This window comes from Zootoca vivipara, chromosome 13 (genome assembly GCF_965207765.1).
Source record: "Zootoca vivipara chromosome 13, rZooViv2.hap1.1, whole genome shotgun sequence".
NCBI classification, from domain to species: Eukaryota; Metazoa; Chordata; class Lepidosauria; order Squamata; family Lacertidae; genus Zootoca; species Zootoca vivipara.
Genome location: NC_142596.1, coordinates 8,042,144 through 8,063,562, shown reverse-complemented (window position 1 = coordinate 8,063,562; position 21,419 = coordinate 8,042,144). Strand labels below are relative to the sequence as shown.

Genomic DNA, 21,419 nt, shown 5'->3' with positions numbered 1-21,419 from the left:
AAAGTCTGCATCCATTGCTGCTTTCACTTTTGCCTCAGGCCTTGCCTACTAGCAGCACATGAACACGCATGCACTTGTGTGCGCATGCATGCACTGTACACAGAATCCCAGAGGAGGAGTTCACATATTCCTGAAAGGAATGTGCACACATGTCAGTTTCGGAGCAGGACAACATACTCCTGAAATCAAGTCATTAATTTGTACTCCTCAAATGAATTTAGCCTGAAACTAATCTGAAACACGCATGCATATTTAACTGGCTGAGTGTGGTTTGGTTGCATGTTGTCCTCATGCTGCTTCTCCTGCAAGCAGGTGAGTGAGCAGAAAGAGAGAGAGCTCACTTCCTGGCAACCTGAGCTTTGTGCATGTTTTTTGCTTGTCCCCCCCAATGGTGAAAGCAACTCCTTCCTGCTCTGTGTGACATGAAGAGGAGGCTCCTCTGGGGCCTTGGAGAAGAAGGATGAGGGCACAGCATTTAAAAGGAGGGGGGAAATCATCCATATTTATAATGTGATTGGCTGAAACTGGGAAAAATAGCTTGTGTGCTTGGTCTGCTGCATTTTAAGAATACATAAAACCCTGCATAGACTGAAACCCATTCATTCCATCTCTTCTTGTTCAGTTTGCATCTTATAAGAAGAACCCTTAATTCACTTAGTCCAGCATTCTACCCCCTTCCCTCTGGGGCCCACCTGATGCTACTGGAAAGCCCGCAAGCAGGATCTGAAAGCAATGACCCTCTTCTGCTGGTACCTCCAGCATCTGATAGTCAGTGGTATACTTCTTCTGACCCTGGCGGATCCATTGAGCCATCATAACTAGGATCAGCTGATAGGCTCACCCTCTGTGGATCTGCCTAATCTCCTTTTAAAGCCACCTAGGCTTGTGGTCTTGATCACACTGCAATTTTGAATTGTGTGAAGAATTACTTTCTTTTGTCAATCTACTGGATGTCCTAAAGTTCCCATATTAATTCATTCCACACGCTGGCTTCACTGCATCACCCTTTATCATGTCTAGGAACAGGCAAGTCTGTCAATTTGGGCTTCTTTCAGTCTCACATTTCCCCCCCAACCTTAAGTTCAGTTCTCCATGTTTCCACATTAGTTTGTAATTATTACCACCGTTGTTATTTTAAGAAGTCCTTGGAAAACCCATGACCATGTTGGTGCTAATTTCCCATTATAAGGAAATTTTTGGCAAAGCATTCCCCCCCCCTACAGTTCTGTATGCTATCTTCACTAATATAGCCATATATGTGCATGTTTTACCTTACTAGGTTCATGTGAATTTCAAAAGGTGGCTGTGTTTTGGTTCAGGATGAGTGAATTAGGTAGGTTTGCCTTTGAATGTTAACCAAACTGAATTTCTCTCCCATAGTCAAATCATGGCCACATTTTCTACAGTAAAACCCCCCAAAGATGTAGGCTTGTGGTGGGGAATCTGTGGCACTCCAGATGTTGGACTCCACCAGCCCCAGGCAGCAAGGGCAACAGCCAGGGATTATGGGAATTGTAGTCCAGCAACCTCAGGAACGCCACACATTCTGCAGTCCTGATGTAGCCTTCCTGCAAAGGGGAAGGTGCTCCAGCCTCCCCATCAATCTTGGTTTCCCCTTTCTTCAACATTTCCACCTCTCACAACATCTCATCCACTGACAGGAAAATGCTTTTCATGGGGCGCAGCCTGATTAGTTGAGCTCTCAAGCAGTATTTCATGCAGATGATGGATGAAAAGATGCAGAATCAACATTCTCTTTATCATACAGGCATAACTACATAGTAAGATAAGTCCCTCCCTGTTTCTTTTAACTATCTAGTATTCATTGTATTATTATTTTTTGGTGGCTTTACTGTAGCTGTTTGTGGGCGTTTCCCTTGTACAAAAGACCTACACATGAACAGGCAGAATGGGGGATGAATGCCCTGATCTGCTCTTAAATAGTGAGGGGAAGCACCTCGAGGAGGCTTTCCACTTCCACAAGTTAGAGCAGGCCTAGGGAACCTCTTTGAGTTCAGGGCAGCCTCCCAGGGACCAGAGATGGGTCAGGCCAGAGGCAAAAGTGGGTGGGGCCATGAAATGTTTATTTGTACTTTGTACTTGCTTCTACACACATGCACACCTCATCTCCATCCGCACAGCCATGAAGCATCATCCCAAGGTGGTGGGATGCACTCTGTACATGCTCATTTCCCAGGCTGAGTTTGTGCACAGGGAAAAAAAATCATTTGACTGCTTCCAGTGGGGTTGGCACTAGTACAGTGTCACATAATACCCATTCTGTGTTTGTCAGTATTCAGTCCTTTAGTGTGGCCACACCTGCGCTTTGGAACTCCCTGCCCTGCCTATTGAGATCAAGCAGGCACCTTCACGGTACTAGTTTCGACTGTTTAGGCATGTGGACCCAGATGCTTTGAAAGTTAAGGACATTCTTTTGCACGTAGGGTTGCGATTTCTTATTCTCTTGTTTTACATTTTTTGCAAACTGCTTCAAAGGTTGTTTTTTGTGTCTTTTTCAGTCAAGCTGTGTGTAAATTTTATGATTAATATTAATATTAATTACCCAAGCCAAATCCTCCATGAATCCTGTCTGAGGGGAAGAACCCCTACTTGCAAGCGGCCCGTGCTCGCTTAGCCCGACTGCAAGTGGCCCTTAAGAGCTCCCCCCACCCGCAGCCACACACCTTGCAACTTGAGGAGCGCCTGGCTTCCTTAGAGACTCTCCTTTCCCTCCCCTGCAGCGGGAGGCGGCCCCTCTTCCCCCCATTCCGCGAGAGCTCCGTGGGGGCTCCCTCTCCTCCTGACTCTCTTCTCTGTCTCCCTTCTTCCCAGCCCTCGCCTGCCTGCCTGCCTGCCCAGCCCCGCCCCTCTCCCCTCCCTCGCGCCCTGATTGGCTGAGACTCTCCCCCCCCCACGCTCCGCTATGCTAATCTTATGCGAGTAGTTCGGGGGCCAGTCAGCTGACGTCATCCGGCCCAGTGGCAGCCGCCGAGGGAGGGAGGGAGGGAGGAGGGAGGGCGTGCGCGCAAAGCGAGGCGAAGCCCCAGCCAAGCCAAGCCAGGCGAAGGGAGGAGAAGGGAAGCGGCGGCGAAGGAGGAGGGCGGGAAGGGGGGGTGGAGGGCGAGATCTGGGCTGAGCGCGGAGAGGGGGAGCCCGGGCTGGGCAGCCCCCCTCCCCCCTGCTCCCGCGCGGCGCAAGCAGGCAGGAGCCGGGGCGGGGCGGGGCGGGGCAGAGCCGGCTGGGAACATCATGGCTACTCTGGCCAACGGGCTAGCGCAGCAACAACCTCCCCCCGGGCCCCCGCCCCCGCCGCCGCCGCCTCCTCCTCCGCCTCCGCCGCCGCAGGCGGAGAGCGCTGCCTTCAGCACCACGAACAGCTCCGGGAGGATGAACGGGCTGACGACGCCGACGCACGGCCCGGGCGGCACCATCGCCATGAAGGACCACGATGCCATCAAGCTGTTCATCGGGCAGATCCCGCGCAACCTGGAGGAGAGCGACCTCAAGCCGCTCTTCGAGGAGTTCGGCAAGATCTACGAGCTCACCGTGCTCAAGGACCGCTTCACCGGCATGCACAAAGGTACGGAGCCCCGCCGCGCGCCGCCCTCCTCCTGCCTCGCGCCGGGTGGATCCCTTTCTCCTCCTCCCGATGCCGATGCCGCCTCGGCTACTCCCACCACGCCTGCCCCCCCCCCTCCCCGGCCAGGCGAAAGGGCCAACAAAGGGATGGAGAGGAGAAGCTTGCCGCCGCCGCGTTGTGTGTGAGAGGCTGAGGGCGGGTGGGGGGGGGGCGCGGAGAGGAGTAAGTGAATGAAGCAGATTCAACCGAGAATCAGTCCCACAAGGCTCGGTATAGCACTTGCTACCATGTGTAAGAGTGGATATAGGATTCGCAGTGTGTGTGTGTTTGGGGGGGGGGTTGGAATCCGTAAACAAGGAGGGAATTACACATCCTCTAAGAGAGGGGGAAGCGTACCCCCCTTCTCCAGTGCCATCTCCCCCCTCTCTGAACATGAACACACACACACGTAATGTGTATAAAGTTGGGTCACGTGTAATGACTGGATGAGAGAGAGAGAGAGATCAGTGAAAGGATGTGCACGCATGTGCAGGAAGAAAAGGAAGACAAACACAGACACTCCCTCCCCCCCCCCCGCGCGAAAAAAGATCATATTTTGCATCAGGGGGAGATTAGGACTTCTGGCAATGGCCCCTCTCTGCTACTTTGTTCTTCTCATTTTAAGTTGTTGTGGCTAAAAGTCCTAAGTGCCGGTTGCTGGGAGCAAGCCCCTTTGAGCTCAAGCGGGGTGGGGGCTTTTTTCCTGACTTAGCATGCATCGGATCACACAGCATGTGAAAAGTTGGGCTGGATGAAAAAAAAAGTAAGTGTGCATGTGCGTGTCTGCATGCAGGAGAGTGTAAGGCAGAGAGATATGTGTCACAGTGTGAGAGAGTAAGTGTGGGAGGTGGAGACCGTGGAGGGAGATTTGTAAACAGAGACAGGAAACAGACATCTTCTGAATGGTGCTATGGTGGGGGGAGGATATGGCTGAAAGAGGCCCCAGCTCCCTGCAAACTTACATTACATACAAAGAGAAGGGAGCCGAGGAAAGCTGTATATTCGTGGAGGGGCTTCTATGCCATCGGAGAGGCAGATGGCACATAAGCACTCATTAGGCAGGGGTGGGGAACTGGTGGTTCCCCAGATATTGCTGGACTCTAACTCCCAGCAGTCCCATCCGGCATGGGCAGTGGTCAGGGATTATTATTTACTGAATTTATATATGATGGGATGATGGGAGCTGGAGTCCAATAACATCTGGAGGGCCACAGGTTTCCCCACCCCTGGATTAGGAAATAGGTCTCAGCAGTGGCTGGATCTAAAGTAGTTAGCATACCTGTAAAGGTATGCTTAACCCTTTGCTGAGTTAGTTGGTGTGCAAAGTTGAACTGGATGAAAAGTGTGTGTAGGTGTGTGAGTAACAATGGGGTGACAGTGCCTATGTTGCCAGTAACAAGGAATATTATAGTGCTGGCACCTTGATATCAATTTTACCAGTTGCTGGTAACTGGACAGTTGAGCCAAAGATCCGTGGTGTAGTGGTAGAAACTGTATGGAGAGTCCATCTTGGCTCACAGAATCAGTTTCTGCATCATTAATCTTTAACCCAACTGCCTAGTTACCTGAAACATGCAGAATTAGCATCAAGATCATGGCCTTATAATATTCATTGTTACTGGCAACATAACTGACAACCTCATATATCCTTCACAGGTATGTATTTTATTAGCCAAGACCTGTTATTCAATGTTACTGCAACTCAGAGTAGAGCCATTGAACTTAATGGACACAGGCAACTTAGGTGCACAAATTTCAATGGTCTACTCTGAGTAGGGCTTAGTTAAATACAACCCTAGAAGGTGTTTTGTGCTATTGTATTTCATACCCCACACGGACATGCCGGGCCCAAGGAGTACAATTCTTTGTGGCTTCAAAGTTAGAAAATGATCAAGATGGTAAAAAGTGCTCATAAAACACCACATGTGCTAACATAAACCGTAAGATTATTATAGGCCCAGTAACTTGATGTTAATTTAACTTTAAGGATAGAAGTCGACAGCCATGTAGATAGAAGAAAATGCCATGTATGTCCACACAAATATATGTGTGTATATACACACACATTATACACACCCACACCTGTTGGTGAGTTCTAGTAACAGTTGCACATATGGGACAGGCAAGAAATGAATGAGTGAATTCACAGAGGAAGAAGTTTGCATCTGGATAGATGCTTCCACTTCACATTATTTTCATATGGTAGATTGTTCTGCACTATGTTTAGTCAACTTTTTAGAACCAAATGGTTGAAGGCTCTCTCTTGTTCTTTAAGTACTGAGATAAAACACTGTGCCATGTGTATGCCTAACATTTCTTTCGATATTATTCCCCGAGGCTGCATGCGATTAAATCTGACATCCCATATGCATTTACCTGTGAGTAAGCCTCATTAAGTAGCACTTAACTTCTGAGTAAGCATGCATAGGACTTACTCCCAATAATTGTGCATTGGATTTTACTCTAAAGTAGTGACACCCCACATATCTAAGGCACACCGACTGAATTCATTGCCTTCAAGTAGTTATATTTAGGGCTATTGGTTCCCTGTGAAATACAGTTTCCAGCTCTTCAAGTCGGTTGCCTTCTGGTGAGTGGCATCTGGTGGTATATAAATTGTTAAGTTCCAATGGAGGCTAGAGTTGCAATTTTAGATCACATCTTGTACCAGGGCATAAACAAAACAACACACACACACACACACACACACAGAGAGAGAGAGAGAGAGAGAGAGAGAGAGAGACCTCCCTGCTTTTGCAACTTTCCCCAGGCTGCCTTATTTTGAAATGTGTCCCTTCTGAATGGAAAGCAACAGCCTGGTAATGGGTTGTTTTTTCCTGTGCTGCAGAAAAAGGAGAATGCAGTATGTAGTCCACAGGAAGATTATATCTTAATTTCTAACGTCTCCTAGGTAGATTCTTGGAAATGGCCTTTAAAAACTGCAGGCCTTCAGTTCAAATGCATAGACAAGATGATGGAAGCAGGCAGGGATGTAGGTTAGGGCAATGAAAGACTGAAATAATATTAACATTTGGAGAGAGTGTTTCTCTCCCCACTCCTCACCATAGCTGCCAAGTTATCCCTTTTTTAAAGGGATTTTCCCTCATGCTGAATAGGCTTCCTCGCGAGAAAAGGGAAAACTTGGCAGCTATGCTCCTCACCCCACCCCAAAGCAAGCAACCCAGTAGTCATGCCAGTTTATCTCTGCTGCTTAACAGCAATGTAACAGGAGGTTCTTTGTCATCACAATAAATAAATATGACTATCACATTTCAAATATCAGACCTTGAGATTGATGGAGGAAGCTGGGTCGGATGCGACAGTTTCTAGGAAGTGACATGAAACTTGACTTAAATATGATGGGAAGTCCCTTTTGAAAATTGTCAGGTGCACCAATATTTATGCCTTAGCATGTTAAAAAGTCTCCAACGCTTCTTGCATTGCTGCTTAACTCTTCCGACACTCTCTAATCCAGCACCCTATGGAAGGATAGCAGTTGTGTGTCCTCTCCCAGTTCCATTTATACCTAAACTGAAGTCTATACTTCAAACTGCGTGAATTATTTTCTTTTTTAACCTCCTCAGCCCTGCCCTACATATCTGAAACTGTGCGGGCCAGAAAGAAAATTAAAACTCCCCTCTCCTTTTAAATACATAGACTGATCAACACAATTAAATGCCATCCTTCATCTAATTAAGGTCCTCATTAATTCTGCTCCTCTGTCCAAATATGCGTTTTTTGTGACTCTCTTGTTCACAAAGGCAAGTCAGTGGAATGGAAGTTTGAGGATTGTTTTGAATGAAGCAAGACTGCTGCAACCAGGAGCAACTGTCTGCCTGCTGATCGGTCAGTCTGCATTCTCCTGGCTACACGGCTTGCTTCCTCTCACTCTTGAATTGCTTCTATTTGAAGGCGAGACGGTTGCACTTATTAAGAGTTATTAATACTTAATCATCTGGCAGATTTAATTGTGCCAATATTAAAAATGCATCAATGTCAAATTTGGTTCATTAAATATTTACATTTTTGAAGGGAAACTGTTTTGCTGCTGTTTTAATATCGTTTTAGGAAGATTTATATAGGATCTATTATTTAAAAAACAAAACAAAGAAAAAACACCTAATCATGTGGATCGTGTGCTGCAGACCGAGCAGAATTGTTGTCGCTCCTGTATTACAAAAAGGCTAGCAAAGTACCCACGCTTGGATTTGTTTCCATCAACAAGAGGGGCAGCTAGAGTTTCTGCCTGGGCTGCTACATTTCCACAACAGCTTTGCATAGCCGTGCCATGAATAGCATGGGCAAGAAAGCAAAGCAAAATCTGTGCAAACCTTATATTCGTGGCAATGCGGACTTGCAAACCTTTAATCGAGCTCCTCCTGGGAGTAAGAGCTCATGAGGGTGAGTCAGTGTTGAGCAGTCTTCCCCCTCCAAGCCTTTTGATTCACAGCCCGCAGTGTGTGCTAAGGAGGGAGAGCATTTAGGAGTGTAACACACACACACACACACACACACACACACACACACCTCAGCAGTCCCATGAAAATTCCACAGAACTACTCACAGTGTAAGGTGCTAGTAGACACCTCCGATTCAACCGAGAAGAGATTAGGACAAATGATAATTCCATACTGGCTGTGGGTGGAAGAGAAATTTGATTCAGTTTGCATTTAATTCACACTATCTGAAACAATATGTAAGCTGAAACACAGCCATCCCTTGAAACTCACACGTCTAATTTTGCAGTGCACTTTTCCACCTAAGTAACATGTACAAAAATAAATTTGCTAGTGTAAAACATGCATATTAATGCATGTTTTAGTGAAAATAACATACAAAAAATGCATGGCATTAGGTAAAATTGCTTTGCAAAATGTTAGGCAAAGTTGCATGTGCATTTTAGGAGAAATTTGTACCAAAATGCTAATGATTTTTCATGAGAAGCTTTTCTAAAAAAGATTTATTTTTTAAAAATCACAAACTGGTCGGAAATGTGGAGAACTGAAGATTGGAAAAACGAGAATCTGAAAGCAACAAAAAATTCCACATTTGTCCATCTCAAGTGCTAGCTCCATGTGTTTGTTTTGTTTTGAGGTGTGGGGAACCATCCTGCAAGATGCTTCCAACTGACCCCATCCTGCTTCTCCTCTCTCATCACCCCCTCGTACTCCCTCTGCCTCTGGGCCCAATTCCTATCACTGCCTTAAGGGAAAGGAAAGTGAATTCGCAGGCAGCGGCTGATGCTGTTCCCAGCCCCCTTTGCTGCCAAAGGCCAGAGGCTGGTTTGCAAGCCAGACTCCAGCAATGGCAGGAAGAGCAGCAGCAAAGCCTTGAAAGGGGGCCCTGGGGGTCAGCTGGGGGAACATGCCCTGCCTGGCCTATTGAAGTAAAGAGTGTGTTAGTTCATTTCCATATGCATCTCTAGAATTTCTCCTTCTGTTACTTGATAAATTTGCCTGTACATACTTAGGCGCATGCAACACTTAAAAAAGAAAGTTATCTTGCCGTCATGCAGATTGGGGTGCGTGACCAAAGTACAAAAGATGTTTATTCGGCTTTACGCCCATCATAAAACACAACACAACAAAATAAATCAAATAAAACAGCGGACTCGTACAAGCCACAAATAATATAACACAATTCACAGCTCACAAGGACAAATATTAACAATTCAAAAAGAAAAGTTTAAGATTATGATTAAAAATTTAGGCACTACGCTAAAATCAATATCTGATGCCATTATAGAAAATTCTTATAACTATAAATAATCAGCTAACATTCCATTCCGTCTCTTGTACGAGAGGACGGCTGTTAGGAATTTAGCAACCTGTAGAGTAATATAAGGATCCACATCTTGAAGAACCCAGGCAAGCTGTAGGTCAACTGGTTTGTCAGCCATAGGCTGGATTATGGAGTTTAGTATACTAGCACGAGCCGAACTGTACATAGGGCAGATAAACATAACATGATGTAGAGATTCAGATGGGTGCGTGACCTACATTGCTGGGCCCAAGACATTTCACTGCTGGGAGCAGAGCCCAGAAGGTGGCTTGTTAGTGACATCACTTTATAAAGTCTTGCAGGACCATTCAGACACCAATTCCCGCTTTCATCAGTTGTGGTGAGCGATGCAGGTTGTTTCATCATGCTGTATGGTGGGGTGGGGGCTCTGGAGATGTATAAGGTTAAGATTTCATTTTCAAGTCCTCATTATTATTATTATTATTATTCCTCCCTTCATCCGTAGATCTTAGGGCGGCTCACAGCATAAAAATACAAGATTAAAGCACAAAATACATAGTAAGAACAAGAACAAAACAATACCCCCCCAGCCCTCCCACAAACACATTTTAAATTATATGGGATGTTAGTTAGCCAAAAGCTAAAGGGCCAAAAGTTAGCCAAAAGCTAAAGGGGGAACATTTTCCTTCCTCCTCTTCCTCCTTCTGAATGCTGAACAGTGCAGGGCTTGGGGGAGAGATATCCCCCAGCATGTTCTACTTGACATGCAATGTAAGTGGTATTGCCCAGGTGAGTTCCTCTGCGCAGTCTTTGGCAAAGTAGCCGGCCAACACTGCTTTTCTCCTTGCAGGTCATAGGAGCCAGCTCCTAGGGGCCAAGCTCCCTTCAGCACACTCCCCATGGAAAATTCGAGGGGGCCAGCCCCCACAAAGTTGATGAGCATTGTCATTCAAATGGTGTGCCTGACCATGTCTTGTGATTGCTTATGCAGGTCAGGGCTTACCAGCCCCCCCAATATTTATTCAAGTTGGCACCCCTGTTGCAGGTCATTGATATTAAAAAGAAAGTTGGGACCTTTACTCCCAAATAGGATCATCAGTGCTCATTTTCGGTGTGGGGGACAAGTAAAATGTATCAAATTTGTTGGAACTGGTTTTAATCTTTTCACTTTTAAATGGTTGGAACCTCATGGTGAAGGATGGATGAGTAAACCAATAAATAGTGAGTTGTCTCCAACCAAGTAAGTTAGTCAGTCCCATTAATTTCAGTGGGTCTACTCTGAGTATGAGTAACACTGGATGCAACCCAATAATAATCCTATATAATAATGTCCAAGTTGTCCCTGTGTCCAAGCTGTCCCGTGTGTCCCTGGGTCACTGTGCATGTGCGCTAGGGATACAGGGATTGGACAGCAGAGACTACGCGCGCGCACTCTCCCCCCCTCTGCCTCCTCCAACCGCCGCTCCCGCCGGACACCGCCTCACTGCAGGGCACATCAGGGAAGCGAGGGTGGAGGCCGGCGAAGGCCTCCTCACAACCCTCCCTGGCCCGTGAGAGGAGCGGCGGTTGGAGGAGGCAGGGGGGGGGAAGAGTGCGTGCGTCCTTCCTTCCTCCGTTCCTGTCCCCCTGCCGCCGACAGCAAGGACGGGTCCCAGGGTTCAGAGAAGCGCTGCGCAAGCGCTTCTCCGAACCCTGGGATGTCTGCTTCCTGTCGGCGGCTGCGGGAGAGGAACGGAGGAGGAGAAGGCAGCGCTTTCTCCTCCTCCGTTCCTGTCCCCCTGCTGCCGACAGCAAGGACGGGTCCCAGGGTTCGGAGAAGCGCTGCGCAAGCGCTTCTCCGAACCCTGGGATGTCTGCTTCCTGTCAGCGGCTGCGGGAGAGGAACGGAGGAGGAGAAAGCAGCGCTTTCTCCTCCTCCGTTCCTGTCCCCCTGCCGCCGACAGCAAGGACAGGTCCCAGGGTTCGGAGAAGCGCTGCACAAGCGCTTCTCCGAACCCCAGGATGTTCTAGCGCCCGTTATTAAACGGGCTGAAAACCACTAGTAATAACAATAACATAGATCAGAGAGTATTATAGGCAGTGAGTGCTGAACTTGTCCATTCGAGTATGTTGGACACCTGTCAACTCCTTTTGCAGTGGGTGATCAAGGCTGGACTTTGGGATTTCACTTACTCCTTGTCCCCTAAGGAGTTCTGGGCTAGTTAAGGTGGTCTGTCCTTGAAGGCTGATGATCCCAGATGGCTCCCAGACTGGATGGGCTAGCTATCTTATTACAGGGGCTTCCTGCTGGTTGCGGGAGTGACCAGAGCGGCAAATGAGAATTCTTCCTTTGCCCTGTAGGCTAGTCTCCATCCTCTCCATCCTTTCATCCAGGCAATGGTCCAAGAGGCATTATCACAGCTCAAGGACACATTCCAGCCAGGCAAAAACACTCAGGGTGAGGTTCAGTGCAGATGACAGTATCCTTTTGGATCAGCTCTGTGGATTGATGGTGGTGAGCAGGAATGCTGAGAAGCTTCTCTCACTGAGTGGTGTCAGAGTGGGGGTGGGTTCTTGCTTTTCCCCATGGGAATTGCTCCATGGGGTTCTGTGCTTGTTCCATGGCTTTATGGTGGTAAGGAGTAATGCTGAGATTGGCCACAAAGTGCCCCTCATATGCTAATGATGCCCAGCTCTATTTCTCCTTTTTTTCCTAGCCAGGTGAGGCAACTAGGTGTAGAATGACTACTCAAACTGTTCTAGAAAGCAGCATCTCATTTGTTGCCTGCATTTGTTCCATGTAGAACGTAGAGTGTCACTTCTAAAAGACCTTCACTTGTTCTCATTTCATTTCCAGGTTGAATTCAAAGTGACAGTGTGGATCTTTATAGCCAAAAGCCCAATACAAAGGGTGAGACCCTTCAGATGTTGGACTCCAAATTCCATCAGCTCCAGCCAGCATGGCCAGTGGTCAGGGATGGTGGAAGTTGGCTACTAATGGCATCTAGAGGGCACTATTTCGGTCGGCCATCCTTGCTTTTGGAGGGGGGGAGGGCCATGGCTCAGTGGTAGAGCACCTGCTTGGCATGCAGAAAGTCCCAGGTTCAGTTCTAGCATCTCAAGACAGGACTGGGAGAGACTCCCTGCCTAGAACCCTGGAGAGTAGCAAAACTGAGCTAGGTGGACCAGGGGTCTGTATCAGTAGAATGCAGCTTCCTGTATTCCTATTCCTATTTCTATAGGTCCCATCACAGGGATGGGGAAGTAGTGGCCCTCCAGATGTTGTTGGATTCAGCTCCAGCCAGCATGGCCAATGTCAGGGGCTGGCTGGGTGAAGAAGTGTGGTGGGAGCTGCCTGCCCAAGAGCACCCCAGGGAGGACACAGAAGACGGCAACTTAGATCCTGAATCGGAGTTGTGGGACGCTGAAGAGCAGTCTGGGGAAGGGAAGAGCTGTGAGGTGTTAGAAGCAGGGGGGTTGAGTGATCAAGGGGATCAGAAGGACAGGGTTAGAGGCTGGGAGTCACAGTGTGAGTGCAAACTCAGACAGAGAGGAGTCAGAGGCTTCTCCCGCTACTCAGCAGCAGGGCAGTCCCAGTCCTGCTGGCTCTCCTTCCCCTCAGACACCCCGCTTGAGGAGAGTTAGGCCCAGAGAAGGACCTCACCCCCTTGACACAGCCTTCATCTGCTTGGGAGGGATCCATAGTGAGAGGGGGGAGGGGGCTATTGTTCAGTTTCTGCAATGTCTCAGCTCGATTAAGGTGAACCAGAGGACTCTACTGTGTTTTTTATTTTGTATTAATAAAAAGCTAATTGCGTCTTGGGCCTCCCGTGCTTGGCCTGGGCACGCTTGGCAGCTCTTTGGCAGTCAATAGCCAGGGATGATGGGAACTGTAGTTTAACGGGATCTGGAGGGTACCAGATTGGCCATCCTTGCATTACCGGGTTGTCTTATTACAACCCGGTAATGCAAGGTAATTGGGGACGCAGGTGGCGCTGTGGGTTAAACCACAGAGCCTAGAGCTTGCCGATCAGAAGGTCGGCGGTTCGAATCCCTGCGACGGGGTGAGCTCCTGTTGCTTGGTCCCAGCTCCTGCCAACCTAGCAGTTCAAAAGCACGTCAAAGTGCAAGTAGATAAATAGGTACCGCTACAGCGGGAAGGTAAATGGCGTTTCTGTTTGCTGCTCTGGTTCACCAGAAGCGGCTTTGTCATGCTGGCCACATGACTTGGAAGCTGTACGCTGGCTCCCTCGGCCAATAATGCAAGATGAGCGCCGCATCCCCAGAGTCGGTCACGACTGGACCTAATGGTCAGGGGCCCCTTTACCTTTACTAATGCATGTGAATGGCTTTGAACTCTTGAAAGTGTTATACAAATGTAAGGTGGTAGTAATAATAATGATAACTACTATTAGCAAAGATGTGAGGAAATGTCGCTCTCAATAGTTACACAGGAATGCATGAAAATCTTTGAGAGCATGTGAGACAGTACGTACTTTCTTGCAGGGGGTTGGACCAAATGGCCCCTGTGGTACCTTCCAACTCTTTAATTATATGCCTAAATGTGTCTGAAACCATCACTGAGAGAACTTTTATTTAATCAATGGATTTCTGCCCCCAACATTCCATCAATTGGTCTTCAGAGGAGTTTATGGACGAGTGTTCATAACTTGAGCATCAAGTCAGGACAAAGACCAAAAGCAACCCATAACACAAGGACACAACAAGCTTGACAGCCAGCTATTAGCAATAATCAAGCAATTCCATATTGTGTCCTGTTGAAAGCTCAGGAAAACAGCTTCATGTGCAGCTTAACGGAAATAGCAGAGTAGGTGCTGCCAAATGCATATGGGGAGGGCATGCCATATTCAGGGTCTCCCGACAGAAAAGGCCCTGCCCACTATTTCTGGCTGATCATCTCAGCAAATGGGCATGTTCACATGTGGGAGGGTGGTCTTCAGAATCCATACCTGCTTGTGTGTGTTCCAGTTTAAGGAGCAAAAGGGATGCGCAGGTGACAAATGCTGCAGCTTCCTGCCAGCAGCCCAAGATGATATTTAGCAAAAACAGAAGAATCTGCCTTAGACTGAGTTAGACCATTGGTCCATCTCGTTTACCATTGTCTACCTTGACTGGCAGTGGCTTTCTTGCATTTCAGATAGAAGACCTTCCCCTGGCTTAACTAAAGATGCTGGGGATTGAGCTTGGGACCTTCTGTGTGTAAGGCAGATGCCCTGCCACTGAGGTACACTGAGCTATGTGTAGTTACAGGTAGGTAGCCGTGTTGGTCTGAGTCGAAGCAAAATAAAAAAATTCCTTCAGTAGCACCTTAAAGACCAACTAAGTTTTTATTTTGGTATGAGCTTTCGTGTGCATGCACACTTCTTCCAAAATAAAAACTTAGTTAGTCTTTAAGGTGCTACTGAAGGAATTTTTTTATTTTGCTTCGACTCAGACCAACACGGCTACCTACCTGTAACTAGAACTATGGAAGGCACCACATTAAGCCGCATGAAATGGAAGTCCATCAACCTCACCAAGAAACTTGCACAGGTACAAACTGACATCTTCTGAAGAAGTGTGCATGCACACGAAAGCTCATACCAAAATAAAAACTTAGTTGGTCTTTAAGGTGCTACTGAGCTATGTGTGTTATCATAATTCAAATACACATAATCCCAGCCAGCCCAAAAGCACTTGATGAAAGCATGGAACCATCTGCTGAGGTATGTGGCCTGGGGAGAGTCTAACGGGCCAGGTAAAGAGGTATGGGTGGAAGCATTTGGCTCCGGTCACTGGAGGTCCTCCACCCTTGCTGTAGGCCCTCATATACGGTAATATGCTCCTCCAACCACAGCAACAAAAGAAAGCTACCCCTATAGCTGCTGGCAAGGCAGGATGAAGATCTGATGTGCTAATCTGGAGGGCTTTTGCACTAATCCCAGTGTGTTTGCCTCTGCCTGCCGATTCCAATTAACCAGGCCCTGCTAATCCATACGAATTGCCTTAAATCAAATCCCCGCTGGGCTGCGGACTGACCTGCTGCTGAATTCCGCTCATCTCTTTGAGGCTAGGCGAAGCTTCCCTGGAAAGGGAGCATCCAGCTGCTTTGCAGAGCAAGGGACACCGCAGGCGGCATTCCAGTTGTGCTGTAGAAGCTCTGCCTTTCTCTTTCCACTGCAAATGAAGGTGTGGACTGGGCAAAGCCGTCCCTTGCTGAGCATGACTGTACTCGCACATGACTTCATGCAATAACACGTTCCCCTCCCTTCTTCTCTCCAGGCTGTGCCTTTCTTACATACTGTGCCCGGGATTCAGCCCTCAAAGCCCAGAGTGCCCTGCATGAGCAGAAGACATTGCCTGGGGTAAGTGATGGTGTTCTTCTCTGGCGCAGGCCCTGCTCACCTCCTTTAGCTCAGAGTCCTGGGCTAGAATTCAGCAAGTATTGCTCAGTGTCCATTTGTGACAGCAAGAACCCATTGCAACCGAGGGCAATTCACACTTGCCTTTCCTCTATGCTTCCCAGGCATGGCCCACACTTTAAAGCTCTGTATCCAATCACCCCACCCCTTTTTGTTTTTGCTCTGGAGCTTTTCCTGCAGAAACCCACTCTTTAAATTTGAATCAGAGCAAATGGCAATCCGCAGGCTGCCCAATCTAATTTTGTTCTGATTCAGATTTGAAGAGTGGGTTTTCATGGGGAGACTCCTGAGTGGGGGTGGGGGTGGGGTGGGGAAGGGTGCTTGGACATGAAGCATTAAAATGTGGGCCAATTCCTGGAAAGAGCAGGGCAGAAAGTAAGTGTCATTAAGTGAGTCCTGTAGCTTTCAATATGGAGGGTGCAATCCTAGGTATGTTTTTGGGCTGGATGGATCAGTCCTCTTCTGCTCTGTGTCAGTTCCACACATGCTCAGTCAAGTCTATTAAACTGCACCCAAACCAACTGTGTTTACATGTTTGTACGCACTTTTTGTAACATGCATTTTGCATGCATTCCCTCCAAATGCATACATTTTATTCAATGCCTTTCTATGCGTTTCTCCCTAAAATATGCATTTCCCCTACAAAATTCTCACTTTTTGGGGGAACCAAAACAGCATTCTGAAATTCAGAGCAGTGCCACTGCTATCTGCATTCCGATCCGCATATAAATCTAAGAGCTGCAAATAAGGTCAATTTGCTTTAAAATGCGGACTGAATGAAACTCTCCTCCATAGCTCACAGGGAGTACACCCTCTTGAGTGTAATAGGACTTACTTCTGAGTAGCCACCATAAATGTTTGCCCTTAAGAGGCCTTTGGGTTGCCTACATTCCACTGACAAAATGTTTTGCACCAGCAGTACATCGCGTTGCTAGTTACTTTGCTGTGCAAATCTGTTGTGCAATGAGTTTCCACTAGTACCACCATTGTGTTGGGTTTCTCTGCGGGGCATCATTAAAACTCACTTGTCCATGAGCATCAGAACTCCTGCCCTGGTCGGAAGAGAACACTGGGCACAGCCGTTTCTTTCTCTTTATTCTACGGGAGTGTTGCATATTTTGAGAAATGGATAAGGAATAATTTTAAGGAAAACGATTTCCCTTTTGAGGAAGCAGCATCAACCTACCATCTTTGAGGTTTTCATAATCTCCCTGTGAACAGATTCTTCTTTATCTAAAACAAACCGATCAGTTTAATTGTTTAATCAGGTGTGGGACATCTGTCAGCAGGGCCTTATAGAACTAGCAGGCTTGCTTACTTGCGTTTTGCCACAGATGGGTGTTGGCTACTCCCGAGTAAGCACTCCACACCTCCTCTGGATTTTTCAGAGTTTTATTGTGCATGCTATATACAGTGGTGAGATGTCTCAAATCATGTCTGCTCTGCATGGGGCAGAAGCCCGCAATGGCGTCTCGCAGGCTCTGACCCCCCTTTTAAGACTGAGCATCCAAACGCCCCTCCTCCTGGCTCTACGGTTACTCCGTGGTCCCAAACTAGGCTCCTGAGGTGCCGTTCTACCTCCCCCCTCCTTTCCAGCCCCTGCTGAAGCTAGCTCCTCCCCTGCTTCCCTGTTACCAACCTGGAGCTGAGCCTCCAGGACTCTGCAGAGCCCTGGACCCGTCTTTACCACTTCCTGTTCCTGGTTTTCCCTCCAAGACTTGCTGCTCTCGCTGCTGCTCTCCCAGCTGGTGGAAGTAAGCAGAGTGGGATGCTCTCTGCAAGCCCTCTCTCTTACAGGTTTCGATGCTCCATGTCTTCTCTGAGTTGTTTGGATAACGTGCTGTTCGCTCTTAGAGTTTTGGAGTGGCAGTAAGACAGCAGATGAGCATCAGTTCCCAAATGTCTTCCTGAAATGTAGTGTTAGTAGGGATTTCTTTAGATGGGCGACCTTCTCCCTAAAGGCACATTTCCACATGTCTGCCTTCGAGGATCAAAATATGCATTCCATGCTCATTGAGTCTCCTACCACACACAGTGCCTGCTTGTTGCTGCTTCTTTCTCATGCAGTTAGGGATGTAAGGAGGCTTCAATTTCCATCCACTCCGTATTTGTCACATGTAGCGCTGCTTCCGTTCCACTGCAGTTTGGCTTTTGACAAAAAGGACATTCTTAATCTCGCTGTGGCAGAATTTTATGTAGTGGATTATATAATTAATGGTGTCATCGTCACATTATTCCACACCATTCATTTCAATGCAAAGGAATGCAGTGCAAATGTCTGTGTGTATAAGGGGCAGGTAATCAGTTCTGTATCATTTAGAAGAGGAGGAAGAGAAGGAGAAGGAGGAGTTTGGATTTGATATCCCGCTTTATCACTACCCTAAGGAGTCTCAAAGTGGCTAACATTCTCCTTTCCCTTCCTCCTCCACAACAAACACTCTGTGAGGTGAGTGAGGCTGAGAGACTTCAGATAAGTGTGACTAGCCCAAGGTCACCCAGCAGCTGCATGTGGAGGAGCGGAGACGCGAACCCGGTTCCCCTGATTACGAGTCTACCGCTCTTAACCACTACACCACGTTTTAGAGACTGAAAACAGCAGCAGTAAATGTGGCTCAAACTGTTCTGGACATGTGACAAATGAGTGAACATTGGCAATTTTTGCTCTCATTTCTGCCAGAATTCTCTAGCATCCTTCACTACAGATGTTGTGGGTTCCTAGTTCCTAGTTCCAAGTGGCAACAACAACATTGCCAGAGGCTTTGCCTGTACTAGTACTGTAGTGTTCAGAGCCGTCTTTCCCATAGGGCTTAGTGGTGCATAGCGCCAGGGCGCTGGCCTCTCAGGAGTGCCCCAGCAAGTGGGGGAGCTGCACGGCTTTGCCAGGCTGCTTCCCCTTTCCAAGCCACTCCCAAGCCTTCATGGGAGGAGAGCGCAGCTTCCCTCCCAAGCCTCCTCGGGAGGAGAGCGATCCCCACAGAGGCTTGGGAGGGAAGCTGTGCTCTCCTCCCGCGAAGGCTTGGGAGGGACGCAAATTCACTCCCAAGCCTCTGCGGGGATTGCTCTCCCGCAGCGGCATGGGGGAGAGTTGCACCCCCCCGATAGCTGGCAGTGCTCAGCTATGGCCACCCCAACACTATCCGTGGTAAATTGGGGGCGCTGGGCAGATATTTGCACTCCGGCACCGCATCTGCTAAAGACAGCCCTGGTAGTGTCGTTGCTTGTAGAGACACCACATCCTTATGCACGCCTGACACTGAGAGAATGGAGGCTGAAATCCTGTGTTGACGCATCCTTTGAACCAGAGTAAGGATGCAATGCTGCACCTGGAAGAAAGTCCCATAGATAGTAGTGATGGGGAAGAATTCAATTTGGTATGCATTTAAAGTTGCATCTGTTAAATCCACACTTTCTGAAACAATGCACTGAAACTGAAATACAGCTATCCTTTGAAATTCTTGTTCAATTTTGTGACACAGTTCGCCAACCCAAAAAATGTCACTAAAAATGCATCTATTAAGGGAAAGTGTGGATATTTATTAGGGGAAATTCACAATAAAACCCTGACTAATTTCTGCGGAGGAAGGTTAAACATTTTTTTTCTTTTGCAAATTGCTGCACAATGTAGAAATCTGAATTTAATATTAGGGGGAAAAGCCAAGAAATGGAGCGAACCAAAACTGACAGGTTATTCCATCCCTGGTAGAGGTGCATCACCTTGTATTGTTGCTTTCGTGAATATGTAACTGGATAGCGCCTCCCATGGCTCTGAGATACATCAAGAATCGAGTATTAGGTTGCATACACACCACACCTTCAAAGCACATTTAAAGCAACACCCCCCCCCACACACAAAGAATCACAGGAAGGATAGCTTACCCCTCATGGAACTACAGTTACCCCAACCTTAACAAACTACATTTCCCAGATTTTTTGGGCTGTGTGTGTGCTTTGAATAGGCCTTAAAGGTATATGGCATGCACAGCCCCGGTTATTCCTGCATGCTATTTGTTCCCAAACAACCCTTCCTTTCTTTTCCACTTGCTGCCTTTCCAGAGCAAACTATCCACCCTCCTTAAAGGTAAAGGTAAAGGGACCCCTGACAATTAAGTCCAGTCATGAACAACTCTGGGATTGCGGCACTCATCTCATTTTAAAGGCCAAGGGAGCCGGCGTTTGTCCGCTTCCGCAGACAGTTTTTCCGGGTCACATGGCCAGCATGACTAAGCTGCTTCTGGCGAAACCAGAGCAGCGCACGGAAACGCCATTTACCTTCCCGCTGGAGCGGTACCTATTTATCTACTTGCACTGTGTGCTTTCGAACTGCTAGGTTGGCAGGAGCTGGGACCAAACAATGGGAGCTCACCCCGTTGCAGGGATTCGAACCACCGACCTTTGGATCGGCACGCCCAAGCGGCACAGTGGTTTAAGTCACAGCGCCACCCGCTGTTAATCCTTAGGTTAAGCTATAAATGACATGGTGTTCCATGCAACTTTCAAAGTAAACCAATAGCTAGAGGCATCAAATAGGCGCTGAGGAGAGTTGGATGCTGTAAGTGTTGCACACATTTAGCAGTGGAAAGGAATAATTTTGAGGAAAATCTTTCTTTTTCTTTTTTTCTGAAGCTGAGCACTTTGGATGACTTTGAATAAACCTCAGACCTCCATCACTGAGGTTTTTATGACCGCCCTGTAGATAGATTCTTATGTAAACTAAACTGCTTATCACTACTCTTAGGCTGTGTAAATACTATACATTGAAAGCACACGTCCCCCCCAAAAATCCTGGGAGCTGTAGTTTACCCCTGACAGAGCTACAATTTCCAGAATCCTTAACATACTGCAGTTCCCAGAATCCTTTGGGGGTGTGCTTTAAAGGTGTTGTTTGGATGCAGTCTGTGCTACCAGATTCACTGCAAATCCTTTCTGGGGTCACATGGAGAGGGGAATGTTTAAACTTTTCCATGCCTGCTGGAATTTTATCCTCAAAATTGTCTCATCCACCTGGTATCCTCAGGATAAAAGATATCGGGGGGGGGGGAGGTGGTAGCCCCCTATCTGTGGGCTGGGAAGAGAAGCAGTTCTTACATGGTGCCCCTCCTGTATCTCCCTATCCATTCCCTATATCTGGTTGCCTAGGAAGCTGCTAACTAACAAAGTAAGATACCTTAAAAGAGTATATTGATAGCCATCTAGCATCTTTGGTCTATTTGACTTGAAAGGATGTTGAAAAGCATGAGGCCAGATGAATCCAAGACCACAAGGCCAGGTGGCTGGAGTAAGTGATTGAGAGATAGGACAATCCATTAAGAAGAAGGAGATAGGGTTCCCACTCCTCTAGTAGATTGGTAGTAGAGGGTAAAGTCAGATGAACCCGAAATGGCAAGGGCAGATTGGTTGGAGTCAGCGATCCAGAGATACGGTGCCCTGGTGCAAAAGAAGACTCCTGCACCTTTAATAGTTTAGCAGAAGAAAGGATTTTAGCAAGTGTGGCAGGTTTTGTAATGGTGTAATGATAATAGAGTTGGAAGGGCCATGTAGTTCAAATCCCTCTGCAAGGCATGATGGGAATTGTAGTCCAGCGACATCTGGAGTGACACAAATTAGCTGCCCACCCCTTATCTGATTATTACTGCCACCCAAACAAAACTCTCAGGGGG

General features: G+C 47.6%; 1 protein-coding gene across 1 annotated transcript in view; it reads left to right on the top strand.

Annotated features, from left to right (window-relative positions):
• The first annotated feature begins 3,183 nt into the window (after positions 1 to 3,183).
• The window catches only part of CELF6 (CUGBP Elav-like family member 6), a 182,764-nt gene continuing 164,528 nt past the window's right edge, over positions 3,184 to 21,419 (top strand). Inside the window, exons 1-2 of the mRNA XM_060282460.2 lie at positions 3,184 to 3,580; positions 15,623 to 15,705. Of these exons, the coding sequence (XP_060138443.2) occupies positions 3,250 to 3,580; positions 15,623 to 15,705 (414 nt within the window). The 5' untranslated portion in view covers positions 3,184 to 3,249. The remainder of the gene's footprint in view (positions 3,581 to 15,622; positions 15,706 to 21,419) is intronic.